Source organism: Rasamsonia emersonii (genome assembly GCF_000968595.1).
Source record: "Rasamsonia emersonii CBS 393.64 chromosome Unknown ctg1118621762158, whole genome shotgun sequence".
In the NCBI taxonomy this organism is placed as follows: domain Eukaryota; kingdom Fungi; phylum Ascomycota; class Eurotiomycetes; order Eurotiales; family Trichocomaceae; genus Rasamsonia; species Rasamsonia emersonii.
The window spans coordinates 58202-78979 of NW_013562623.1; the positions used below are offsets into that span (position 1 = coordinate 58202).

At 50.5% G+C, this 20778-nt stretch overlaps 7 protein-coding genes across 7 annotated transcripts; 2 read left to right on the plus strand and 5 right to left on the minus strand.

Moving 5' to 3' along the window:
• Window positions 1-1971: 1971 nt before the first annotated feature.
• Window positions 1972-3906, plus strand: T310_9596 (2-alkenal reductase; the record flags this gene model as incomplete). The annotated part of the gene is made up of 1 exon (XM_013467934.1): window positions 1972-3906. One exon carries the CDS (start codon window positions 1972-1974, stop codon window positions 3904-3906), a length of 1935 nt encoding a protein of 644 aa, XP_013323388.1.
• Window positions 3907-4709: 803 nt separating this feature from the next.
• Window positions 4710-5632, minus strand: T310_9597 (uncharacterized protein; the record flags this gene model as incomplete). The annotated part of the gene is made up of 4 exons (XM_013467935.1): window positions 4710-4760; window positions 4826-5049; window positions 5154-5172; window positions 5561-5632. 4 exons carry the CDS (start codon window positions 5630-5632, stop codon window positions 4710-4712), a joined length of 366 nt encoding a protein of 121 aa, XP_013323389.1.
• Window positions 5633-6151: 519 nt separating this feature from the next.
• Window positions 6152-7424, minus strand: T310_9598 (Mitochondrial carrier protein; the record flags this gene model as incomplete). Its single annotated transcript, XM_013467936.1, has 7 exons — window positions 6152-6487; window positions 6543-6720; window positions 6774-6907; window positions 6970-7083; window positions 7150-7191; window positions 7244-7281; window positions 7337-7424. 7 exons carry the CDS (start codon window positions 7422-7424, stop codon window positions 6152-6154), a joined length of 930 nt encoding a protein of 309 aa, XP_013323390.1.
• Window positions 7425-8507: 1083 nt separating this feature from the next.
• T310_9599 (Autophagy-related protein 8 Precursor) lies at window positions 8508-9043 on the minus strand (the record flags this gene model as incomplete). Its single annotated transcript, XM_013467937.1, has 3 exons — window positions 8508-8541; window positions 8599-8831; window positions 8954-9043. 3 exons carry the CDS (start codon window positions 9041-9043, stop codon window positions 8508-8510), a joined length of 357 nt encoding a protein of 118 aa, XP_013323391.1.
• A 1338-nt stretch (window positions 9044-10381) lies between these two features.
• On the minus strand, window positions 10382-14820 carry T310_9600 (DNA-directed RNA polymerase; the record flags this gene model as incomplete). The annotated part of the gene is made up of 2 exons (XM_013467938.1): window positions 10382-14636; window positions 14726-14820. The coding sequence occupies 2 exons, from the start codon at window positions 14818-14820 to the stop codon at window positions 10382-10384; spliced, it is 4350 nt and encodes a 1449-aa protein (XP_013323392.1).
• Window positions 14821-15384: 564 nt separating this feature from the next.
• On the plus strand, window positions 15385-16764 carry T310_9601 (Coproporphyrinogen oxidase; the record flags this gene model as incomplete). The annotated part of the gene is made up of 2 exons (XM_013467939.1): window positions 15385-15597; window positions 15655-16764. 2 exons carry the CDS (start codon window positions 15385-15387, stop codon window positions 16762-16764), a joined length of 1323 nt encoding a protein of 440 aa, XP_013323393.1.
• Window positions 16765-17410: 646 nt separating this feature from the next.
• Window positions 17411-20413, minus strand: T310_9602 (Microtubule binding protein HOOK3; the record flags this gene model as incomplete). Its single annotated transcript, XM_013467940.1, has 4 exons — window positions 17411-17617; window positions 17715-17819; window positions 18181-18566; window positions 18628-20413. 4 exons carry the CDS (start codon window positions 20411-20413, stop codon window positions 17411-17413), a joined length of 2484 nt encoding a protein of 827 aa, XP_013323394.1.
• Between the last annotated feature and the right edge of the window lie 365 nt (window positions 20414-20778).

Consider the following 20778-nt stretch of genomic DNA (forward strand, 5'->3'; position numbering starts at 1 on the left):
CTGCTCATCTTTTCATTGGGCGGGATGGCCCGGGGCTCAACGCGCTAGCGGCTGACCGCCTGCAGAAAGCCGCCCGTGACTGGCGCTGCCCGATCGCAGATTAACCTAAATCGACTCTTTATGCAAGGGAAGACAGTGATCTCTGCCCCTCCGTGTAGACAGGAATTGAACTGGACGACAAGGTGGGAAAAATAAGCAAATAAAACGAGCAGCTATCGTTTCCTTACTGTTGAAATGGCAAGATGACAAGACTTGGATAGTATGGTGCTAGCTAGGTATCTATTAATCTTTCATGCTGGAATGCTTCATGCTCCAGCAAAAACAAATGTTGACTGGTGGCAGTGTCCATCAACTGAATACTAACCCAGGATAGTAAATTGATTGGCGCGCCTTCGGAGAAAGTGGCTAGATATAGTTTATCATGGGCTGGTCTAATTTTCCGGCCTCGATCTGTGTAGATCTACTGCTGATCCAATCAACTTGAAGGTACGATAGATCTTGTCTCCAGCTGTCGAAAGGGGAAATACAAACAAGGTACGGTTTTGGATGTCGAAAATAGTGTATTGATCCAGGCTTTGGAAGCATTGGTGAAACAATCCGTTTTAGAGCTTAGCATCTGGGATATATTGCTAAGGAAACCAACAGCTAAAATTGATTAAGCCGCCCAGCGAAGGAATGAACAATTCCCTGCGCACATACCTTTATACTATTCTTGACGCTTCTGACCTCATTAAGCGGTTTGAGCTCCTGAAATGTCCCCTGATCAGCTTCGTGGGTGAAAACAGAGGCTGCAACTCCCCACTCCTAGGCCACCATCTTCATTATGATTGGTTGTAGCATCAATCGAGACTCCAATGCCGACTGGATGACACGTGCGATTTTGACGAGAAGAGATTCGTGTGAATCACTCTGTTCTAATCTGGCAGCGAAAGTTACTGACTGCGAGTGGACGTGAATAAGACTGAGACCGTTTGGGTAACTGTTCCATTCAGTTTTTTTGACCCTCATCTCATCAGGTGTATTTGTGAATTTTTGCCTGCCCTTTCACCTTTGCATCCTCCTTTCTCTTATTGTAAATAGTATTTCCACCCGGAATGGGCTTGACCTGACGTGAAGTGTTGGGGACTGATTGGCGGGAGGGAATGTGGCAACCATGGTTGAGGCTGGTCAGAGCAGCTGCAGAATCTTCACCTGACCAGGCGGAAGCGGCATCGAAAAAGGAAGAGGTAATGAGCGTTCTGTTGCAGCGCTCGCTGGGACACGGCCCCGGCGGCGAGAGGAGCTCTCGAGAGGAACGCAAGCAGTGTTCATCCGCCACCAGCTAGCTGGCAGCGCTGCGCTGGAGCTCTGTACTCCGTAGAGTAAGAAAGGGAAGCTTCTTTGCGGCCCGACGTGGCGGAAGAGGCAGCGAGCGTGTCATTGTCATGGTGACGGCGACGACGGTGCCGCCGCGGGGTCGCCAAAGCAGCGCACAGAAAATTACGTCATGATTCCACCCCACCAGATCGCAACACACAGAAGCAGCGAGATCGAGGACAGAAAGCTGCTGAAAACAGCAGAAGATCGCAACGCCGGAGACGGACGCGTCCAGCAGCTACGAGGGCCTTCCAGCGGCGCCCAGCATTCCCTGTCTGGCAGCGGCTGGGGCCTTCTGGCAGCCAGTGGAAGGTGCCTGGCAGGCCTAGAAACTCATGGATGCCCATCGAAGCGCCCGCCTGCTAGAAGCTTCTGGGCCACTCAGCTTCACCGCCCGCCTATATCAATGATTTCGCCCGCACAACCAGCCTCGCCCAGATTTCTTCATTTCACACACACAGACTTTCCCTGAGGACAAAAATATCCCATCACCTCGTCTCCCTCACCCCTCCCGACTCGATACCCCTCTCGAGTTCGCTGTACATTAGCCTCGTCTCACGTTTTTCTTCCTCTCTCACGTCCCTTCTTCCTCCTGTCCTCACATAGCCGTTCACAATGGCCCCCGCCGTCGGTATCGACTTGGGCACCACGTACTCGTGCGTGGGTGTCTTCCGCGACGACCGCATTGAGATCATCGCCAACGACCAGGGTAACCGCACCACCCCGTCGTTCGTCGCCTTCACCGACACCGAGCGGTTGATCGGTGATGCCGCCAAGAACCAGGTCGCCATGAACCCCTCCAACACCGTCTTCGACGCCAAGCGTCTGATCGGCCGCAAGTTCAACGACCCCGAGGTGCAGGCCGATATGAAGCACTTCCCCTTCAAGGTCATCGAGAAGAACGGCAAGCCCATCATCGAGGTCCAGTTCAAGGGCGAGACCAAGCAGTTCACCCCGGAGGAAATCTCCTCCATGGTCCTGACCAAGATGCGTGAGACTGCCGAGTCCTACCTGGGTGGCACCGTCAACAACGCCGTCATCACCGTCCCCGCCTACTTCAACGACTCTCAGCGTCAGGCCACCAAGGACGCCGGTCTCATTGCCGGTCTGAACGTCCTGCGTATCATCAACGAGCCCACTGCCGCCGCCATTGCCTACGGTCTCGACAAGAAGGGCGAGGGCGAGCGCAACGTGCTCATCTTCGACCTGGGTGGTGGTACCTTCGATGTCTCCCTGCTGACCATTGAGGAGGGTATCTTCGAGGTCAAGGCCACCGCCGGTGACACCCACCTGGGTGGTGAGGACTTCGACAACCGCCTGGTCAACCACTTCGTCAACGAGTTCAAGCGCAAGTACAAGAAGGACCTGACCACCAACTCCCGTGCCCTGCGCCGTCTCCGCACTGCTTGCGAGCGTGCCAAGCGCACCCTGTCGTCCTCGGCCCAGACCTCCATCGAAATCGACTCGCTCTTCGAGGGTATTGACTTCTACACCTCCATCACCCGTGCTCGTTTCGAGGAGCTCTGCCAGGACCTCTTCCGCTCCACCATGGACCCCGTCGAGCGTGTCCTGCGTGACGCCAAGATTGACAAGTCCTCCGTCCACGAGATCGTCCTGGTCGGTGGTTCCACCCGTATCCCCAAGATTCAGAAGCTCGTCGGCGAGTTCTTCAACAAGGAACCGAACAAGTCCATCAACCCCGACGAGGCCGTCGCCTACGGTGCTGCCGTCCAGGCCGCTATCCTGTCTGGTGACACCTCCTCCAAGTCCACCAACGAGATCCTGCTGCTCGACGTCGCTCCTCTGTCCGTCGGTATCGAGACCGCTGGTGGTGTCATGACTCCTCTGATCAAGCGCAACACTACCATCCCCACCAAGAAGTCCGAGACCTTCTCGACCTACTCCGACAACCAGCCCGGTGTGCTCATCCAGGTGTACGAGGGTGAGCGTGCCCGCACCAAGGACAACAACCTGCTGGGCAAGTTCGAGCTTACTGGTATTCCTCCGGCGCCTCGTGGTGTTCCTCAGATCGAGGTCACCTTCGATGTTGACGCCAACGGTATCATGAACGTCTCGGCCGTCGAGAAGGGTACCGGTAAGAGCAACAAGATTGTCATCACCAACGACAAGGGCCGTCTGTCCAAGGAGGAGATCGAGCGCATGGTTGCCGAGGCCGAGAAGTACAAGGCTGAGGATGAGGCCGAGGCTGCTCGTATCCAGGCCAAGAACGGTCTCGAGTCGTACGCCTACTCTCTCAAGAACACCATCAACGAGGGCAAGCTCAACATCAGCGCCAGCGACAAGGAGAAGCTGCAGAGCGAGATCGAGAAGACCATCAACTGGCTCGACAACAACCAGACCGCCACCAAGGAGGAGTACGAGTCTCAGCAGAAGGAGCTGGAGAGCGTTGCCAACCCGATCATCTCCGCTGCCTACGGCGGTGCTGCTGGTGCTGCTGGCGGTCCTGGTGCCTTCCCTGGCGCTGCTGGCGCGGCTGGTGCCACTCGTACTGCCGATGAGGTCGAGGAGCGCCCTGAGGAGCTTGACTAAATTGAAGTCGGTTTGGAGGGTTCCCCATAGAGTAGAGATTGTGATGTGACGACGATCATCTCTTATTTCCTTTGTACTTTTCTTTTTATTTCCTTTGGTCATTAAACAAAATTCACGTTTGCTTGATGATGGTCGATCAACAAGTAAATGCTGGCGCTGCTGATGTTTTATGAATTGGGCATTTGTTTCTTGCTTGTCATGAATTTGCATAGATATTGAGTTTGTGGGTTGTTTATGAAATACAACCACTGCTCTAGTCTTAGCTAGGGTAAAAAAGTCTAATACGACTGGTAATATTCATTTGTTGTTCACGTAGAAATAGAATTTATCTGTTTGTAGATGAGTAGTAGATTTAATCAACGTTACCTCGTTTATAATTTGAGTGGGACATTTTTTTTTCTTTCGGAAACCTCGCACAACACTGTAAGATCTGAATTGTGTAGCTTCGGTAACTTTCCATTCCTAATATCATACCAAAGAAGGCAAAAAAGTCGAGATCAGACCCAGTCTTCCGTTTACTGGATATATGTAATTATTCAAGACTCAACCTCCCAGGACTTTTCTTTCTTGTTCCTTAGGAGAGGAAAACCGCACGGGAATGAGTCATGCTAGTTAATTAAATTAACTAGCTAGCTTGCTTGTTTGCTTCAACTCTCATCACTTAGTCACTCACATATAACAGTATCTAGCTAGCTATGTACCTATCTGTCTATCGCACACAACACAGTCAATGATGTTATATGTAGACGCTACGCGAAACTCCTAAAACAGCATACATACCATTTCCGAGTCTATTCATCCATTCAATCACCCATGCACTCAATCAACCATCCATTAAATGACATTACATTATACTATTCATACATAGTAGCTACAATTTTTACAACCCCTTAAACTCCCCGTTCCACCACCTCCTTACCCTCCGACCCCCCGTCTCCAGGATGCTCCCGAATCCAATACTCTTCTCGTCGCGGCCCGCCTGGACGGCTTGTTCGCGCTGTTCGCGGCGGATGCGCACCACGGCCGAGACGGCGCCGATGGTGACGGCGAAAATGGGGTCGCCGATCCTGTGATCATTATCGTCAGTGGGAATGTCTGGGTTTGGAGTTGTATGGGGTTCGATTAATTGATTGATTGGATGGTCTAGGTAGGTAGGTAGAAGTGCGAATGCCCGGTGGTGGTGGTGATGGTGGTAATGGAGGTGGGTAGTCGTCGAATAATGGATGGATAAGTTCACTCAAACTCACTTGGATATGAGATACGGTGCTGCAGAGGACATTATTTTATTTAGTTCTCGTCGTAAATCAATTGATTGATTCCGAGCTCTGTTTGAATGGAAATGATAGGATAGGATAAGATATCGCTGCGCTGATCACAGTCAGTCAACTCAGAAGACAAGACAAGATAAATCAATTCGAGCGAGTGGTACCTTGAGGAATAACCAGAATGCGTATTCGAGCAGCAGCAAGCAGCTCGCTGAGCACAACAGCTCGTCAATGAAATAGTCAACGATTCCTCAAGTAATCAAGTAATCAAGTAAGCAATCAGTCGAGGGACAATAATCTCAGTGGTTGCTAATGAATTAATTGATAAATAATGAATGAACAAATAAACAACCCCATCAATTCTTGACACTAGATCGGGTAAACATTACTTTTCTTGCTTCCTTCCTTCCAAACTCTAGGTTGTTGTAGGTATTATCCGAGCGAATGGAATAATTGTCCATAGCTTAGGTACCTTCCTAGCTATGCTGCTATCGCTTTTCGCCGCGGTGTTGGAAAGCTGCCGTGGGGCTTGTCTTAGACTCGGTCAGGTCACCTGATCACAGCGTCCATCCAGTCGACCCAGTCTAATGTACTGTGACAGGACACTCACATGCCTAAGTCTAGGTGCCTAGAATTGCTGATGTATTTATTCTGTTCGCAATTTGACTCTGTGCCGTTTCGCCTCGGCTAGCTGTATTATTTACGGAATAATCCATGTGAGGATTCTTGCTATGATTCACTGAGATTGTGCACCCAACACCGCTGAGGTTCGATATTGACAATTACCATAATACCGATGAGATCTAGTTCTTAGGAATAATTTCAAAGTGGAGGATCTCGTGCATTCTTTAGATCATACAGTTACATAAGACAGAAACAAGCCCAACACAAATCTCTATATAAAACATACAGAAAACCAGACCACGCCGTGGTCTGAATAAGCAATGTCAAATCCTTCATTTTCCCATACTCTCCCAAGTTTACACAATCTTTCCAAACGCCGGGATCAAAGTCTGTGCCAGCCAGAAGCTGAACACCAACTTGGGTCCGGTCATGAGCAGCTTAGGCGTCAGGCCCTTGAAGAACGCGGTGAAACCCTCGTTCTTGGCCATGCTGGCAACAATCCTGAATCCAGATTCCGGGTTCTCGAAGTTGCGGTTCTGGATCCGGGTCTTGATGACATCAAGAGGGGCAGACACAATCAGAGAAGCGCTGGCACCGAAGATGGAAGCCACGAAGTTCTGTGTCCACGACGCCGTGTTGTAATCCTTGAGCCCGAAGACATATTCTTTAGCGAAGGCCGAACCACCGAAAAGCTGGAAGATAAAGTTAGCATATCAACATCTCCTCAACCGAAAACCTCCGACGTACGGCAAAAGATCCCGGAGCGTTACGCGCCGCCGTCCAACCAGCGCCACGATACAGTCCCATTCCCTCATCAGCGATAATCTTGAAAAGACCGCGACCCCGGAACGCTTCAGGGTTGGTCTGTCGCTTAATCTTCAGGACGTCCAAGGGGAGCAGAATGATTTCACCGATACCGATCAAACTGTCGCAGATCAGCACCTCAATTATATAAAAATTCAGACCGAAACATCATACCTGCCAGCCGTAGCATGCATGATAGCCTTGCCAGTTCCCTTTCCAAAGGCGTTGTCGAAATCCGCTCCGTGGTGCTTTGCCAGGTAGTCCCGGACGAAAGGCTGGCCGCCGTATTTGTATATCCGTTGGAGGACCTAATGACGACAATAAGTATATGACAGGATTCAGAAGTCGCTTGCTTGCGCATGTTCTGTACCTTGTAGCCGGCAGCATATCCAAGACCCGGGAACAGCGAAGTGAATTTGCGGACGATGGGCGCCGAGGCATAGTCCTTGAAGATGACCTGGTTCAACGCACTCGCGGACGTGATCTATGTGAAAGAAGCATGTGTAAGCCCTGGTCCATGTAGAAAATAACGGACAGCCAGATGACTTACTCTTCCCTGGTTGCTCATCAATCGCTTGGCGATGGTGTCAACCTGCAGACAGCAGTCAGCATCAGGGCGCACGACTGCAGATGATGAATCGTACCGGGTGGAAAACGAGCAGCTCTGCGACACCGGCAGAACCTGGTTGATTTAATCAGCACCCGATCAATTGAGGGAATATCCTGGATCGCCCTACCTGAACCTAGCAACCGAGCAGTCCCGGATTCCTTCTTGACATCCTTTGCGGCCGAGCCCGCACCGTCCTGAGCGACGGCAGGCGACATTTTCTCGTCTATCTAATTGCGATAAACTAGAGAGGGTGATAGAAACAGAGAAAGAGTAAAAAGCTCCAGGCTCGACCGCGGACCCGACGATCAAGAAAAAAAAGGAGAGAGGGAAGAAGGCGATGACTCGAACTGCAGGAGAACCAGACAGAAGAAAATCGATCACAGTCTGCTCCGGGGAAGTCTTTCGAAAGCTCCGGCGGACTATCCAAAATTTTGGGGCCCGGAGGCCTGGCGAGGTCGGACCCGCTAGTCTGAAAGGGGCACGCGGCCGCCCGATCCAAGCCCGACGGCTCTGATCGCACCAGCCTTTAGCAATTTGGTAATTACTGCAGCGGTTTTGCAGATATTATTAGCTAACTATTGACTCTTTCTCGCATCATTTGATGGCCAAGAATGTCTGGAAGAATGACCGGAAGATCGCCTTGTTTACAGCGCAACTGACTTATGGACTTTCTACTTCAAAGGCGACGGACTATTCTTGCATATCGGATATCCTTTCACGCAACAGAAGCATCTCAGTCAAACTGAGATGTTGACTACTGGTAAGTGTTGGACCACAGGAATCAGGATCAGAATAGTCATATAATTCAGCTAGCTGAACTTCCACATATGATGCCTGCATCCGATAATATAGGCTGACAGAAAAGCAACCGCAACAAGAGCGGAGATATAGCAGGGTGCCAGCGGGCACTTTGACTGTGTAGCTACTTTGCGTTCACTGCTACCGGCACACCCAAAGCCGACTCGTGCCGAGCTGTGTCTGACCAATTTATGCCCTGACAGACTCGAAGCTTCAGGAAAGAAAGCAAGACTGCAAATTATAAGCGTGATAATTTGCGGATCGATGGCCTTTAAAACAAAACAGCTGCAACAGCAAGCGTTGACATAACGTGGTAGAAATCAAAGACAAGAACCCAGTAAAACGCCCGGACGATGAAATCCCACCCCCGCCCTGTCGAGCCAGTCTCGTTACCTCATAGCCAGTTCGTTCTCACTCGGAGTTACGAATAACACCCAGCATTCTAATGAACGGAATGCAAGTTGGCAGCGCTCGCACGTTTATAGAGTAACTCAAAGCTCTTAGCAGTCACCAAATGTGTTCTCGCCAGAGTATCTGCCTCCAGGTTAGCTACGGGACGTTACACAATACGAGTGACACAGGGCCACGCACGTGATGTACAGGAATCCATCCTCATCCTTGTGCTCTTCGTAAATGCTGCTCATGAGGGCCGCAGTAGGCGGGAGCACCTCGTCGACGAAGATGAAGATGGCCTTCTCTGGCGAGAGCTTGATGCGCTTGCGGATGACGTAAACGAACTGACCAACGGTGAGATCTGCGGGAACCAGGTACTTCTTCTTGTCGATGGTTGCGATGTCGGACTTCTCGACCTTCTCGCAGATGACCTGTGTGGTGAAACAACGATTAATATCAGTTATTGACGGGCTGACGTCGACCGATAAGCGGCGTGATCAACGATGTAACGGAACGACGATAAAGGAGCGCAACAACGGCGATGGACACGTACCGGGATGCGATCCGCATATTTCTGGCGGATACGCTCGGCCTCAGCCTTGCGCTTCTCGAAGGGGTGCTCGTCCTTGAACTTGGATCTCATGGTGACGGAGTTGCGGTCACTGACTTATCAGATAAGGCTTAGTTGAGGCAGTCGATGGACAGACGAGGCGGTGGTCTGTAGAAAGCTACGCAGAGCGACGATGCAGAGATGTAGAGGAGGATCCAAGGCAGCAAGAAAGGAAGGGAGAGATGACGAGGAGATGGGGGATGAGTAACGCAGGCGACGATGGATGGCGGTCGGGTCGGAAGGTGACTGGGACTCTTGCTACTGACTGGCAAGCATGAGGCAACAGCCCCGCGTAGGCCAGGCCGGGGGCGGACAGAGTGAGAGCCGTGACCAGTCACGGGGCGGAGTCGGTCGGTCGCTTTCGGCGGCTGCCAGCAAAGGCGGTCAGCTGTCGGTTCCTCGCCAGCAGTCCTGGCGGTGTGCAGAACGAGGCGGAAAACAACAATAATAATAAATAAATACTGATATTAATCGCGATGAATCGATAGAAAATAATGGACAATCGAAGCTCTTTTCCTCTAGTAATAGTACAATCCCATGCTGCCCTTGATCCTCCTGCTTACAGCCACCCTGCGTTGGCCCGGAATACACCACGAGAATCGTCATCGATAAGCTCCCGTGACTGGGCTGAGTCACTGGACCCGTGTCATGCCAACAAGCATACATGACCAGAGACCATTCCAGAGGACAATCTGTGCGATTGGAAATCTCAATATTAAATAGTAAAGAAGTATTTTTATGCTGTTCTCGTATTGGAACATTCTGGCAGCCACCTTCCTCATCTGGTCTCCATCATGTGCTGTCAGGTGTTTTGGTCCCACAAGTTCAAGAGACACATCATTTATTTGCTGCAGATGGCTTACATTGGGGCGAGCGTGTAATCAATACTTGGTATTCACCAGCAAACCTAGCTATGTAGTATTGTTAAACTCGAAGACTAACTCCAGGCTAATTAATTAAAGTATTAGTATATACATCCAACCAGTATGCATCCAGTGTCAACAGCGATTAATTCATTCTCATCATTAACTTCTGGAATATATACAACTACGAGTTCTCTAACTTGGGTATCATAGCAGCAGTCAGAAACATCGATCTGATCAGCGAAATTTTCAATCCAGCTCTGACGATAATATTTCTATCCGAAAAAAAAAATCTAGACAAAACCTCCTCATCACGGTCGTCATCAGTATCGATAATGCACAAAACCTGAAACAAAAAACCGTAAGCGTACAAAAGTGTCAATCGACATAGAATGGAAAAGGGGTACCCAAATAACGCCGACGCCATGCAAATGCTAATGAAACATAAAAAAGATGAGATAATACAATCTTTGGCAGAATCTTCCGCCACAAAGACTCTTGCAGTCGATCAGGCCCTTGCTTTCCTCCTTGCCTTCTTCGCTTCAAGTGGTGCCTCACAGATCTCCGTCCAGGCGTCCTCGAAAACGGTCTTCTTTGGCCCGATCTGCCCCTCATAGAAATTCAACTTGCGGACCACTTCCAAAGCCCCCGTACCAAGCGACACGGTCTTGCCCATGATGATACATTCAGACACACCCTCAATGAGGTCGGTACGGCCAGCTCCACCGGCATCGAAGAGATGATCTGCGGTCTTCTCGAAGGAGGCGAGCTGAAGGACCGAGTCCCGCATCTTTGCCAGACCAAAGCGAGTAATACCTAACACCTCGCCTTTGTATGTCATGACATCTGCAAGAAGCTGCATGTGACGCGGATCGATACCCATATCCTTCATGACATCGCTGATTTCCGAAATGATGGTGACACGGGCAGCTTCAATGCCAAGGACGTCCTTCATCTCCATCACGTTATTGGTGAAGGTGCGAAGGCCATCAACACCAAGAGTGGTCATACAGTCCTTCAACCCATAGCCTTCTACCAGGAGACTGTTCGTTGTAGACGTGTCGTCGGTACGGATGATCGCCCGCTTGGTGTGGGGGTGCCCGAGAACCTGGATCTCGGGCAGTATGCGCTTGAGATGCTTCAAACGGAGGAATGGATCTGCGCTGGTTGCCGCTATCTCCGTCTTAGAGAGGGACGCCTTGCTGGCAGGGTCCAGATCCAAATGAATATGAATATGCGACCGAGAGTGGCGGAACTTCAGATCGTCGGCCTTGAAGCGTTTGTGTCTCTTGATCGCCTGGAGGATATCCTGCGTATTGAGCTCAAGCGCCAGGTCGCGAATCGTCTTCCAGTTGATCTTGACCGTGATGTACGCGTCCTTGCCCGTCCAGGTTTCTCGAACATAATGAACAATGTCCCGCAAATATGTCTTTTCGATCCTGCCCTTAACAATTCGAGCCGCGATGATATTGTCCTTGGTCACGAGCTCGCAGGTAATGACGGGAGTACTGATCTCCTTGGAAGCGTTGATAATTTCTTTGATACGGGGCACACCCTGAGTGATACTCATACCAGCGACACCCGCAAAATGGAAAGTCTTCAGTGTCATCTGAGTTCCAGGCTCACCAATGGACTGCGCTCCGACGGCACCGACAGCATGGCCAGGCTCGACCTGGGCCTTCTTATACTTCGTCAAACACGATGTGATAAAGGCCCTCAGAGTTCTCTCTGATAACTTGCCAGTGTGGTTCAAGCCTTTCCTGCTCCTCTCGTCAGACGGATCGAAATTGCCGCCGCGAGAGATCAATTTGTCCGCCTTGGTTTGAACGTAAGCCTTAATCGACTCAAGGAAATCACGCTCACTCTCGTGCTGGTCAATGCCGTGGTCGCTCCGATCCATGTAGTCCAGTTCATTACCCAGAAGATCCTTGCGTACAAGCTTCGCTCGCTCCTTGGAGAGCATTTCCTCGCAGACCTCCATGATCTCGGAAGGCAACAAACTCCGGTCATTGTTATCATAGGTCGTCGACTCAGCGTGGACGAAAGTTCGATCGAAGTGGACAGGTTTGGCTTTACCTTCCATGTCCACAGGATCCAGGTTGTCATCACCGTATTGGAATTGGACAATGCTAGCACCCGACGTTCGAATGGTGTTGTCGTATTTGCTCGAGAGATCTTCGAGAGACTTCATCAGACGACGAGACATGTAACCTGTCTCTGCAGTCTTGACAGCGGTATCGATCAGACCTTCACGACCAGACATGGCGTGGAAAAAGAATTCCGTAGGTGTGAGGCCAGAAAAGAAACTGTTGCGAACGAAACCTTTCGACGGAGGTTGACGAGCATTCTTTGGGAAATGAGGCAGTGTTCTGTCTTGAAATCCGTCCTGGATACGCTCATTGCTAATAATCTGCTGACCCACAAGAGCAACCATCTGAGACACATTGATGCTGGAACCTTTTGAACCGGAGGTGGCCATAATTAGAGGTGCATTGTATTTGCTCAGCTGAGCAATACATTCATCTCCGGCTTGCTGACGGACTTTGGTGAGGATGGCAGAGAGCTGGCTCTCCATGGTCTGCAGCTCATCACAGCCAGGCATTTTTTCCAGCTTTCCGGCCTTGTATTTGGCGATGACTTCATCACACTCTGCGTAAGCCTTTTCGACCAACTCGTTCTTCGACCGGATGAGACTTTCACTAGGGTAGACGTCCGTAATGCCAATAGAGAAACCCATGTTTGTGAACCAACGAGCCGACAGCCTAGAGAGGCGGTTCATGCCCTCAGCCGCAACTGCCGGGCCAAAGTCTCGTAACATGATGTAAAAAACATTGTCCTTCTTTCCGGAGCCGATTGTGGCTTTGTCCATAACGCCACACATGACCTCTGAGTTACGGATGACGAGCCAACCATCGTTCGGATCCAAGTCCTTTGGACGACCATCTTTTGGCTGCTTAAATTCTCGACAGGCGGCATCCAAGTTCACCATCACGGGATCGTCCTTGTTGGGACGCATGAGGACATTGAAGACCTGCTTTCCGGTCCAAAGCATCTGCGGCTTGAGAATAGCAGGTGGAGGAAGGTCGAACCGAGTTTCGGGACCGAGCATCGAGATGCATATCTGCGTAAACGATCTCCGATCGAAGAAATTGTCCTTGTTGCTCAAAATAGAGGCAGCACTGATAAAATCTTGAATCGCTCCAATGATAGGTTCTCCGTTCTTTGGAGTGGCCAAGTTATTCTTCACCCCCATCAACTCCATCGCCTCTGCCCTGGCTTCTTCGGTCTGGGGAACATGCAAGTTCATCTCGTCTCCATCAAAATCGGCGTTGTACGGGTTGCACACACATTCGTTCAAACGGAATGTTCTGTGTGGCCGAACTTTTGCAAAATGGCAAAGAATACTGAGCTTGTGAAGGGAAGGCTGGCGATTGAAGAGTACAATGTCGCCATCTTCGATATGACGCTCGACCGTATCCCCCTCCTGCAGCTGGTCGGCCATCATCTTGAGATTGCCGTACTTAAGGTAGAGCTTAAAATTCTGTCCTTTCTTGGTAAGGTAGTTTGCGCCTGGCCATTTCTTCGTTCCATTCCGCACTCTTTGCTGCAGCTTTTCCTTGTTGTATCTGGTGACGACCTCTGGATAAGTCATGTTTTTCGCCACCAGCTCTGGGACAGCAACCTCGTCAATTCGCAGGTTTGGATCAGGAGAAATGACAGTCCGGCCGGAGAAATCGACACGCTTTCCAGACAGATTTCCACGAAAGCGTCCTTGTTTTCCCTTTAGTCTCTGCACAAAGCCGCGGATAGGCTTCCCAAGGTCTGCCTTAAGACTGGGGGCGTCGCTATTAATATAAACTGCAATCTGAAGCTGCATGTAGTCCCAACATTCCATAATAGTCCCTATTGGTGCTCCTTTCAGCAGTGCATTCTTGAGATTAATATTGCTCTGGACGATGTCTCCCAGCTTGGCAGTCAGGTCATCTTCAGTCGACGCAGCGTCCTGGCCCACTGACGGACGGATGCAGACAGGAGGAGCAGGGATAAATTGCCACAAGAACATTTCCGGACGAGCTTCCTTCGGGTCCAGTCCGAGTAGTTCGCAATCTGTATCGGAAATCTTCTTGAACAAATTTAGGACACGGAGGGCGTTCAGATCATCTTGGGCTTTCTTGTAATGTTTTTCAACGTCCGGGTTTGTGTTTCTAGCTTCTTCAAAAGACTGGTCAAAAACGATCTTGCTGGGCGGCGTCACTTTTTTCGACGAGGTAGACGCGTTAAAGGCGCGGAACTTGTCATGGGTGATCTTCAATGCGCTGGAACCGGCCTTCTTCACGACACCATTGATAGCACCACACGCCTCACAGACCCGGGTCTTTCTGCAGCGTTCGTTGATTTTTTTCGCGATTTGCATGCGTCGTAGATTATCAAGACCAGGACGACGCATCTCCCGGAGGAAGGCGCGGCGTTCAGACTGCGGAAGCAGAATTCTCGAACACTCTTTACAAATCTCCTGCAAGATACTGATGACACGCTTGAAATAACCGACATGGAAAGCAGGCAGGACCAATCTGACATGGCCGAAATGGCCGTTGCAAACTTGAAGGGAACCGCCACAGGTCTGGCATGTTCCGGTCTTGTTCGAAATACCCATGCGCGCGTCGAGAGGGCCATGGGGAACCGCCGTTCTGCCATGTTCGAGGTCAAAGAATTTTCGGTCGGAAACTTCAACAACGGCTTGGCTGACAATGTCATCATTGGACCTGGAAATTCACACGTGCAAATGTTAGCCAATAACCCCGAGTGGGAAAAAAAAAGTAGCTTCGAAAGATTTCAAGAAGGTGTTTCTTACAGAGCACCAAATTTCAGTTCTTTGATCACTTTGGGAACATGGTCGATGACCTGGGCCTTGCCCAGGTCCACCTGCACACCTTCTGGAGGCTGCATCGTCGTTGTCAAGAGCTGCGCATGGCAAGCGAACGAAGACCGCTCTAGGCTTTGCAGGCAGCGAGAACGGACAGACTCTGTTCGAGGGGGAACACCGCAGACGGCAAGGATGGGATTGGGGGTGAACAGGCCTGCCGTTCTGAAGGACCGTCTGCGCAAGGCAGGGAAAACAACGCTTTGAGGGGGAAGATTTGAAGATGAAGACGAAGTCCGATGAATGCGGCGGCGGGGTTGGCCACGAACTTTTTTCTGGCGGCAAAGCTCTAGCTCCGGCCCCTCCGGCGCCCGCCAATCAGCGGGCGCCCGTCTCGGGCCAGGCGCTCGGGAGCTTCGGCGGAGCATCGTACCAGCGGCGAACTGCAGCAAACAGGACAAACTGCATCATGCCATGCATGTCGGCCTGCGGGCTGGCGGGTGAGCTGACACTCGCTTCCCTCCCTCTTGGGCCTGTCTGCCCTTCTAATTCTCTTCATTTGGATTTCTCCCTCTCGTCAAACGGAGCCCCTACCTGACTGGTCTGAATTGGAGGCTAATCCGCCAGCTTTGCCGATTTCGCGTTGAAACATGGCGTCTTCCCGACTGTGGATGCCTCTGGCGAGGTCGGCCTATCGCCCAGCTTTGCGGAGAGCTCAGTTTTCCTCTCGTATATTCCAGGGCCAGTATAGGAGATTCTCAAATTGGCCGAGGGATCGGGAATCGGAGAAGTACACGATTTGGAGGCCCTATTTGCGCCTTGCAATTGGTATTCCGTTCATTGGAGCTCTGATATATTCGATGGTATGTCCCATCTGGCGCATTCCTCAACGGTGCGATTTTTCTCACAGTCTCTAACAGTTGACTGGTGATGTCACGGAAACGGAGTCGCCGTCCATTGCCGAAATTGATGAGACCCTTAAACGCCAGTCGAAGATCGATGAGTCCTCCCCGATGCGCTTGCGGATGGAGAAGTTGATTAAGGAGCACCAAAAGAAGATCACGGAGGAGCTGAGCAGAATTGACGGCAAATCTTTCCGGACTGATACCTGGACTCGTCCCAATGGTGGCGGGGGGATATCATGCGTACTTCAGGACGGAAATGTCTTCGAGAAGGCCGGAGTCAATGTTTCGGTCGTGTACGGGGAGTTGCCTCGTTCTGCCATTGAGAAGATGCGCGCAGATCATAAGTCATTTGTCTCTGCGGACGTGCAGTCTCTGAGCTTCTTCGCTGCCGGTCTCTCTCTCGTTCTGCATCCTCATAACCCTATGGCCCCAACGGTGCATTTGAATTATCGGTATTTTGAGACATCGGACCCGAAAGATCCGATCCATGGAGAGAAGAATTGGTGGTTTGGAGGCGGCACTGATTTGACACCGTCTTACCTCTTCCCGGAAGACTGCAAGCACTTCCACCAAACCATCAAGGATGCCTGCGACAGGCATGATGCGACGTACTACCCCAAGTTCAAGGCGTGGTGCGACAAATACTTTTACATCCCTCACCGCCGCGAAGCGCGTGGGGTTGGTGGCATCTTTTTCGACGATCTCGATGCTGAGTTCTTACGGAGCTCCTCATCATCATCGCAGAACCCGCAAGAGACTCTCTTTGCCTTCGTCAGTGATTGTCTAGAGTCCTTCCTGCCCTCTTACGTACCTATTATCGAGCGCCGGAAGGACATGCCCTTCACTCCGGCCCAGAAGGAGTGGCAGCAGCTCCGACGAGGTCGCTATGTCGAGTTCAATCTACTCTATGACCGTGGCACAAGCTTCGGTCTGCGGACGCCTAATGCTCGTGTGGAAAGCATCCTGATGAGCCTCCCTCGCACAGCAAGCTGGGCCTATATGGACCCCATTTCGGGAACCAAGACAGAGGCTGGGGATGTCGAAGAGGAACAACTAGATGGTGAAGATAAGTCGATGGAACGAGAAATGTTGGACGTGCTGAAGCACCCCCGACAATGGGTCTGAAGAATTGAGCATCTCCCATCTCACACCTCCACCTCTGCGGTAATTCCATTCTATGTACTTGTATATATATGGGCCAAGGCCATGTAAAAGTCAATTCCAAAATAATATCAAAATGTACTGTACCTAACCTAACAACAGAGTTTGGATAAAAATGACACTGCACTGCATACTGCATCCTCTGTTCCATCTTTATGATCATAGAACACAATTTATGTAATAGAATGGCTATGATGCAATATATCCATATTTGCTGTAGATACAGATGCCAAATTCGAGAGAGATGTACCAAAAAAATCGCCACATATGCGCAACACTGAATATAGAACAGAGGAAACGAAAGAAAAAAAAAAGGAGCGCTTGAATGCCACATGTAGGTGAGCCATAGGAGCCAAATGATCCGGAACACTATATCTATCTATATTATTCTGGGACTTATGCCAGCTAAGTCAGTCATGAGAAAATCAATGTGGTATGGTGTAAGCCCCCGTCCGTGTTTGCCTCAAAACGAAAAAAAAAAGTCAATGCTGTCGCCAGACCGTGAATGTAAGATGGAATAGAAGTGACAGCACCAATGAAAAAGGGGAATTCGAGAATCTGATGTAAGTTAACCGCGTATTTCGTTCCCCCCTTCATCAGTTATTTGCTACTATTTTGCACTGGAGACAATGCTCCTCTGCTTCGCAAGCCAGCCCCTCTGTGCATCGGCCCCAGAGCCGGCACCAGTCGATGCCGGATAACGATACCGTGACACAGTGACATTGCTGTTCTGCAAGCGACCCTGAAGATCATACCACGCGGAAGACATAAGGGAGAGCTCTCGTGACAGGCGGCGGATGGTGTCTTGGAGCTCGAGCTACGGGATTCATTGTTAGAATCATTCGTAACAGAGCTGTGAGAAACAAAATTTGAAGTCTGGGGAAACCCAGGTAAGAATCATCCATTAGACTTACTTCTCGCTGTTTAGATATGGTTTCTTCCTCATTGGCGTTGGCTTCCTCGAAGTGTTTGATTCGCTCCTGGAGTGACTTGATGAGCTCATTCTGTTGATCGATGTGCTATAAGACCGTTGCAATATTAGCTATTGATCAATAAAGAACACCGAAAAGATAAAAACCCCAGAAATTCTCAAGTAGTCGGGGGAAATAAGGGATGATGCACAAGCCTGTGATCTGCTGCATCAAATTTCGAGCTGGGTGCGGCCATCGTCTCCAGAGGCAAGCCAACAGAGATATGTATTCTATGGATGGAATAGATTGTCTATTCCTATAAAGAAAGATAACCTCTTCCAAGCAACAATTCGCCTCTGATGATCTCGGGAAGCAGATGCAGCGATGGGCTTGAGCGGACGTATGCAGCAAGATCCTTGACAGGCATGGCTTCGACGTGAAGTTCAAAACAAGAAACATGTTTACTGACCTCTGCACGTTTCGTTAATTTCTCAACACTCTTTTCCGTAACCTCCGCAAAACGCTTCAGGAGTTCGGTGCCAGACTTCTCCAGTGCATCCGGATTTTCGGCGTTGGAGAGAGCAGCAAACTCCGCGAGCAATGCCTGCATCTCCTTGATTAAGTCTTGATCTTCGGCGTGGATTTCTGTCTGCTTGTTCTCAAGTATCGACCGCAACTCGTCACGTTCGGCGCAGACTTCCCTCACGAGAGCCTGGCTGGCATCTACTTCTGCCTCGAGATGATGGATCTTACTCGTAAGCGCATCCCAGTCACCTCTAAGCTTGGCGATCTCGGAAGAATTAGATTCCTTCACTTCGTTGAGCATGTCCAATTTTTCCTTGTTGACAAGGCCGACTGGCGCAGTGGTCAGGGAATTGATCGACTAGATTGACAAAAGCTTGTATAAAGAACTTACGCTCTGCCCTTGCATCTTCAAGTTGTCGCTTTGTGGTGTCGACCACATCCTCGGCGTCAGCAAGCTTCTGTCGCACCTCCGCGTACTGGTCATAGAGTTTCCAATACTCCTCGCTACACAGTCTATTAGCCTCGGCGAAAATACGTGAACTGAGACTGTCAAACCTTTGGGTGGACTTTGCTTGCGCGAGCTGTGCCGTTAAGACAAGATTTTCAGAGTAGGCTTCCAGACGTGAGCCCAGCTTAAAACATTCATTGTCAGCACCACGGTTTTGCTCTCCTAATTGGTATCCTCTTACTGAATTGCTCGTCTTCAGCCTCTCTATTTCCTTCTTCAGTTCTTCGTTCTCCGCTCTCCTATGATCGGTTAGCTCATGCGCAAAAACTCCAGGAGTGCATACTGACAATTGTGCCTCTCTGGCGCCGATGTCTTCAAAATCCTTCTGCAAAGTTCCCTGCAGTCTGGGCGTTGTCGTACCGGGCGTAAGTGATGGGCTTCCGGGAGAACCTTCGAGTTCACGAATTCGTTCTCGCAGTTCACTAATTAAAGCCTCATCCCGTTCACGCTGCTCTTCCGCACTCTGAAGACGCTCTGTGAGGGCATGGTTGTTGAATTCCAACTGTTTCTTGAGGTTCTGAATCTCATGACGGTCTTGTTCGATCCGCGGAAGCACTCGCCTGTATTCCTCCAGCTCAACATCACGTTCAGATGACCGTCGTGCATTCGAATCCGCCTCCTTAAGCTGCTGCTGGAGGTCCCTGACCTGATTCTTGAGAGCCTGGTTCTCCTTCTCGAAATCCTGAATGGCTTGCAGTTTTTGACGGTATTTCTCTGCCGCGTTCGCCTTACGACTCAACTGGTCTCTCTCGTTTTTCAACTCGTCATAGTCGTCTTGTAGTTTCTGGAATCTCTGATTCTTAACACGCATAGACTCTAGCGACATTCGGAGACTGTCGATCTCGTCCTGAGCAGCGGCGAGCTTTGCCTCTTGACTCGCAATCAGTTCGTCCTGCTGGCGTGCCTTACTCTCAAGGGCCTTTGTGCTGATGCCCACTTCTCCTTTTCCAGATTTTAAGGTCACAAGACGATCCTCAGTCGAGGCCAGGCGGCTCTGCAACGTATCATTGTTCTCCTGCAGCCGTGCTAGACGGTTGTGCATATCTTCCAGAGCCTTTTCTAATTCCTTCTTCTCGCTTGCCAAACGGTCATTCTCGGCGAGAAGCTTCCCTACTCGCTCCTCAAACTGCAGTTCGGGGTCGACAGTAAGATCCCGTTTGGAGATCCCATCTCTTTCCTCCTCTTCCGCCGTCAACTCATCATGTTGGCCGTTCTGAGCCTCCTGAATGATATCCTTCAAGCCTTCCTGTGTTGGGGTACTCAGCTCCTGGAGTGTGGTCACGTAGGCCTCCGCATTGGGGGAACTGATCGCGGCGATCAGAAGCAGCTTCAGGAGCTTATTGGTCTCCTTGAGTGAATTGGCCTCTGCAACTGCCTTCAGGTCAGGAGATGCGTCCAGCCCCGGGGGTAATTGGTCATCGTTCTGTTTCCGAATGTAGCTGATCAGCAACTTGTGGAGGTGCTTCAAGTTCTGCCATTTGGTGACCCAGTGATCAGAAGGGTTGCGTTCCGGTAGCTCATCGAGGAAATGCTGCGGGTCAATATCCTGTAAGATCTCCCACAGAATAATGCCATCTGTCAGTTCATCGGTGCTCCGGATGGTCTTGCCCAGAGAAAAGCTGTTGATCCACTCGAGCAAGACCTTGGCGACGGTGTGTTCGGTAGCCATGGCGCGAGAAATAGGGGAAAGGCCAGTAAGAATGGCCGATCGAAAGATGTGATCAAGCGACTGCTAGGTTCAACAAGAGAAGTCTTCGCATGTTGGCAAGGACAAAGTGGGGGATTATGTACAGTTGTAGTCGTCCGATCTAACTAGTCGCGACTTAGGAGTGTCAAGAGGCCCGCGGATCCACGCGTAGCGCACATTGTTCTCCGTCCAGGGACCGATGTCGTTGGCCTCGGTCGCATTGTCACTTATCAGATCCGTGCGGACAATCAATTACGCGATAACACCGCCAAGGCCAAAGAAAGCAAAAAAAAAAAGACAAAGGATTTACGATAGCGATTTCATTGTCTTGCAGCAAAAATATCCAT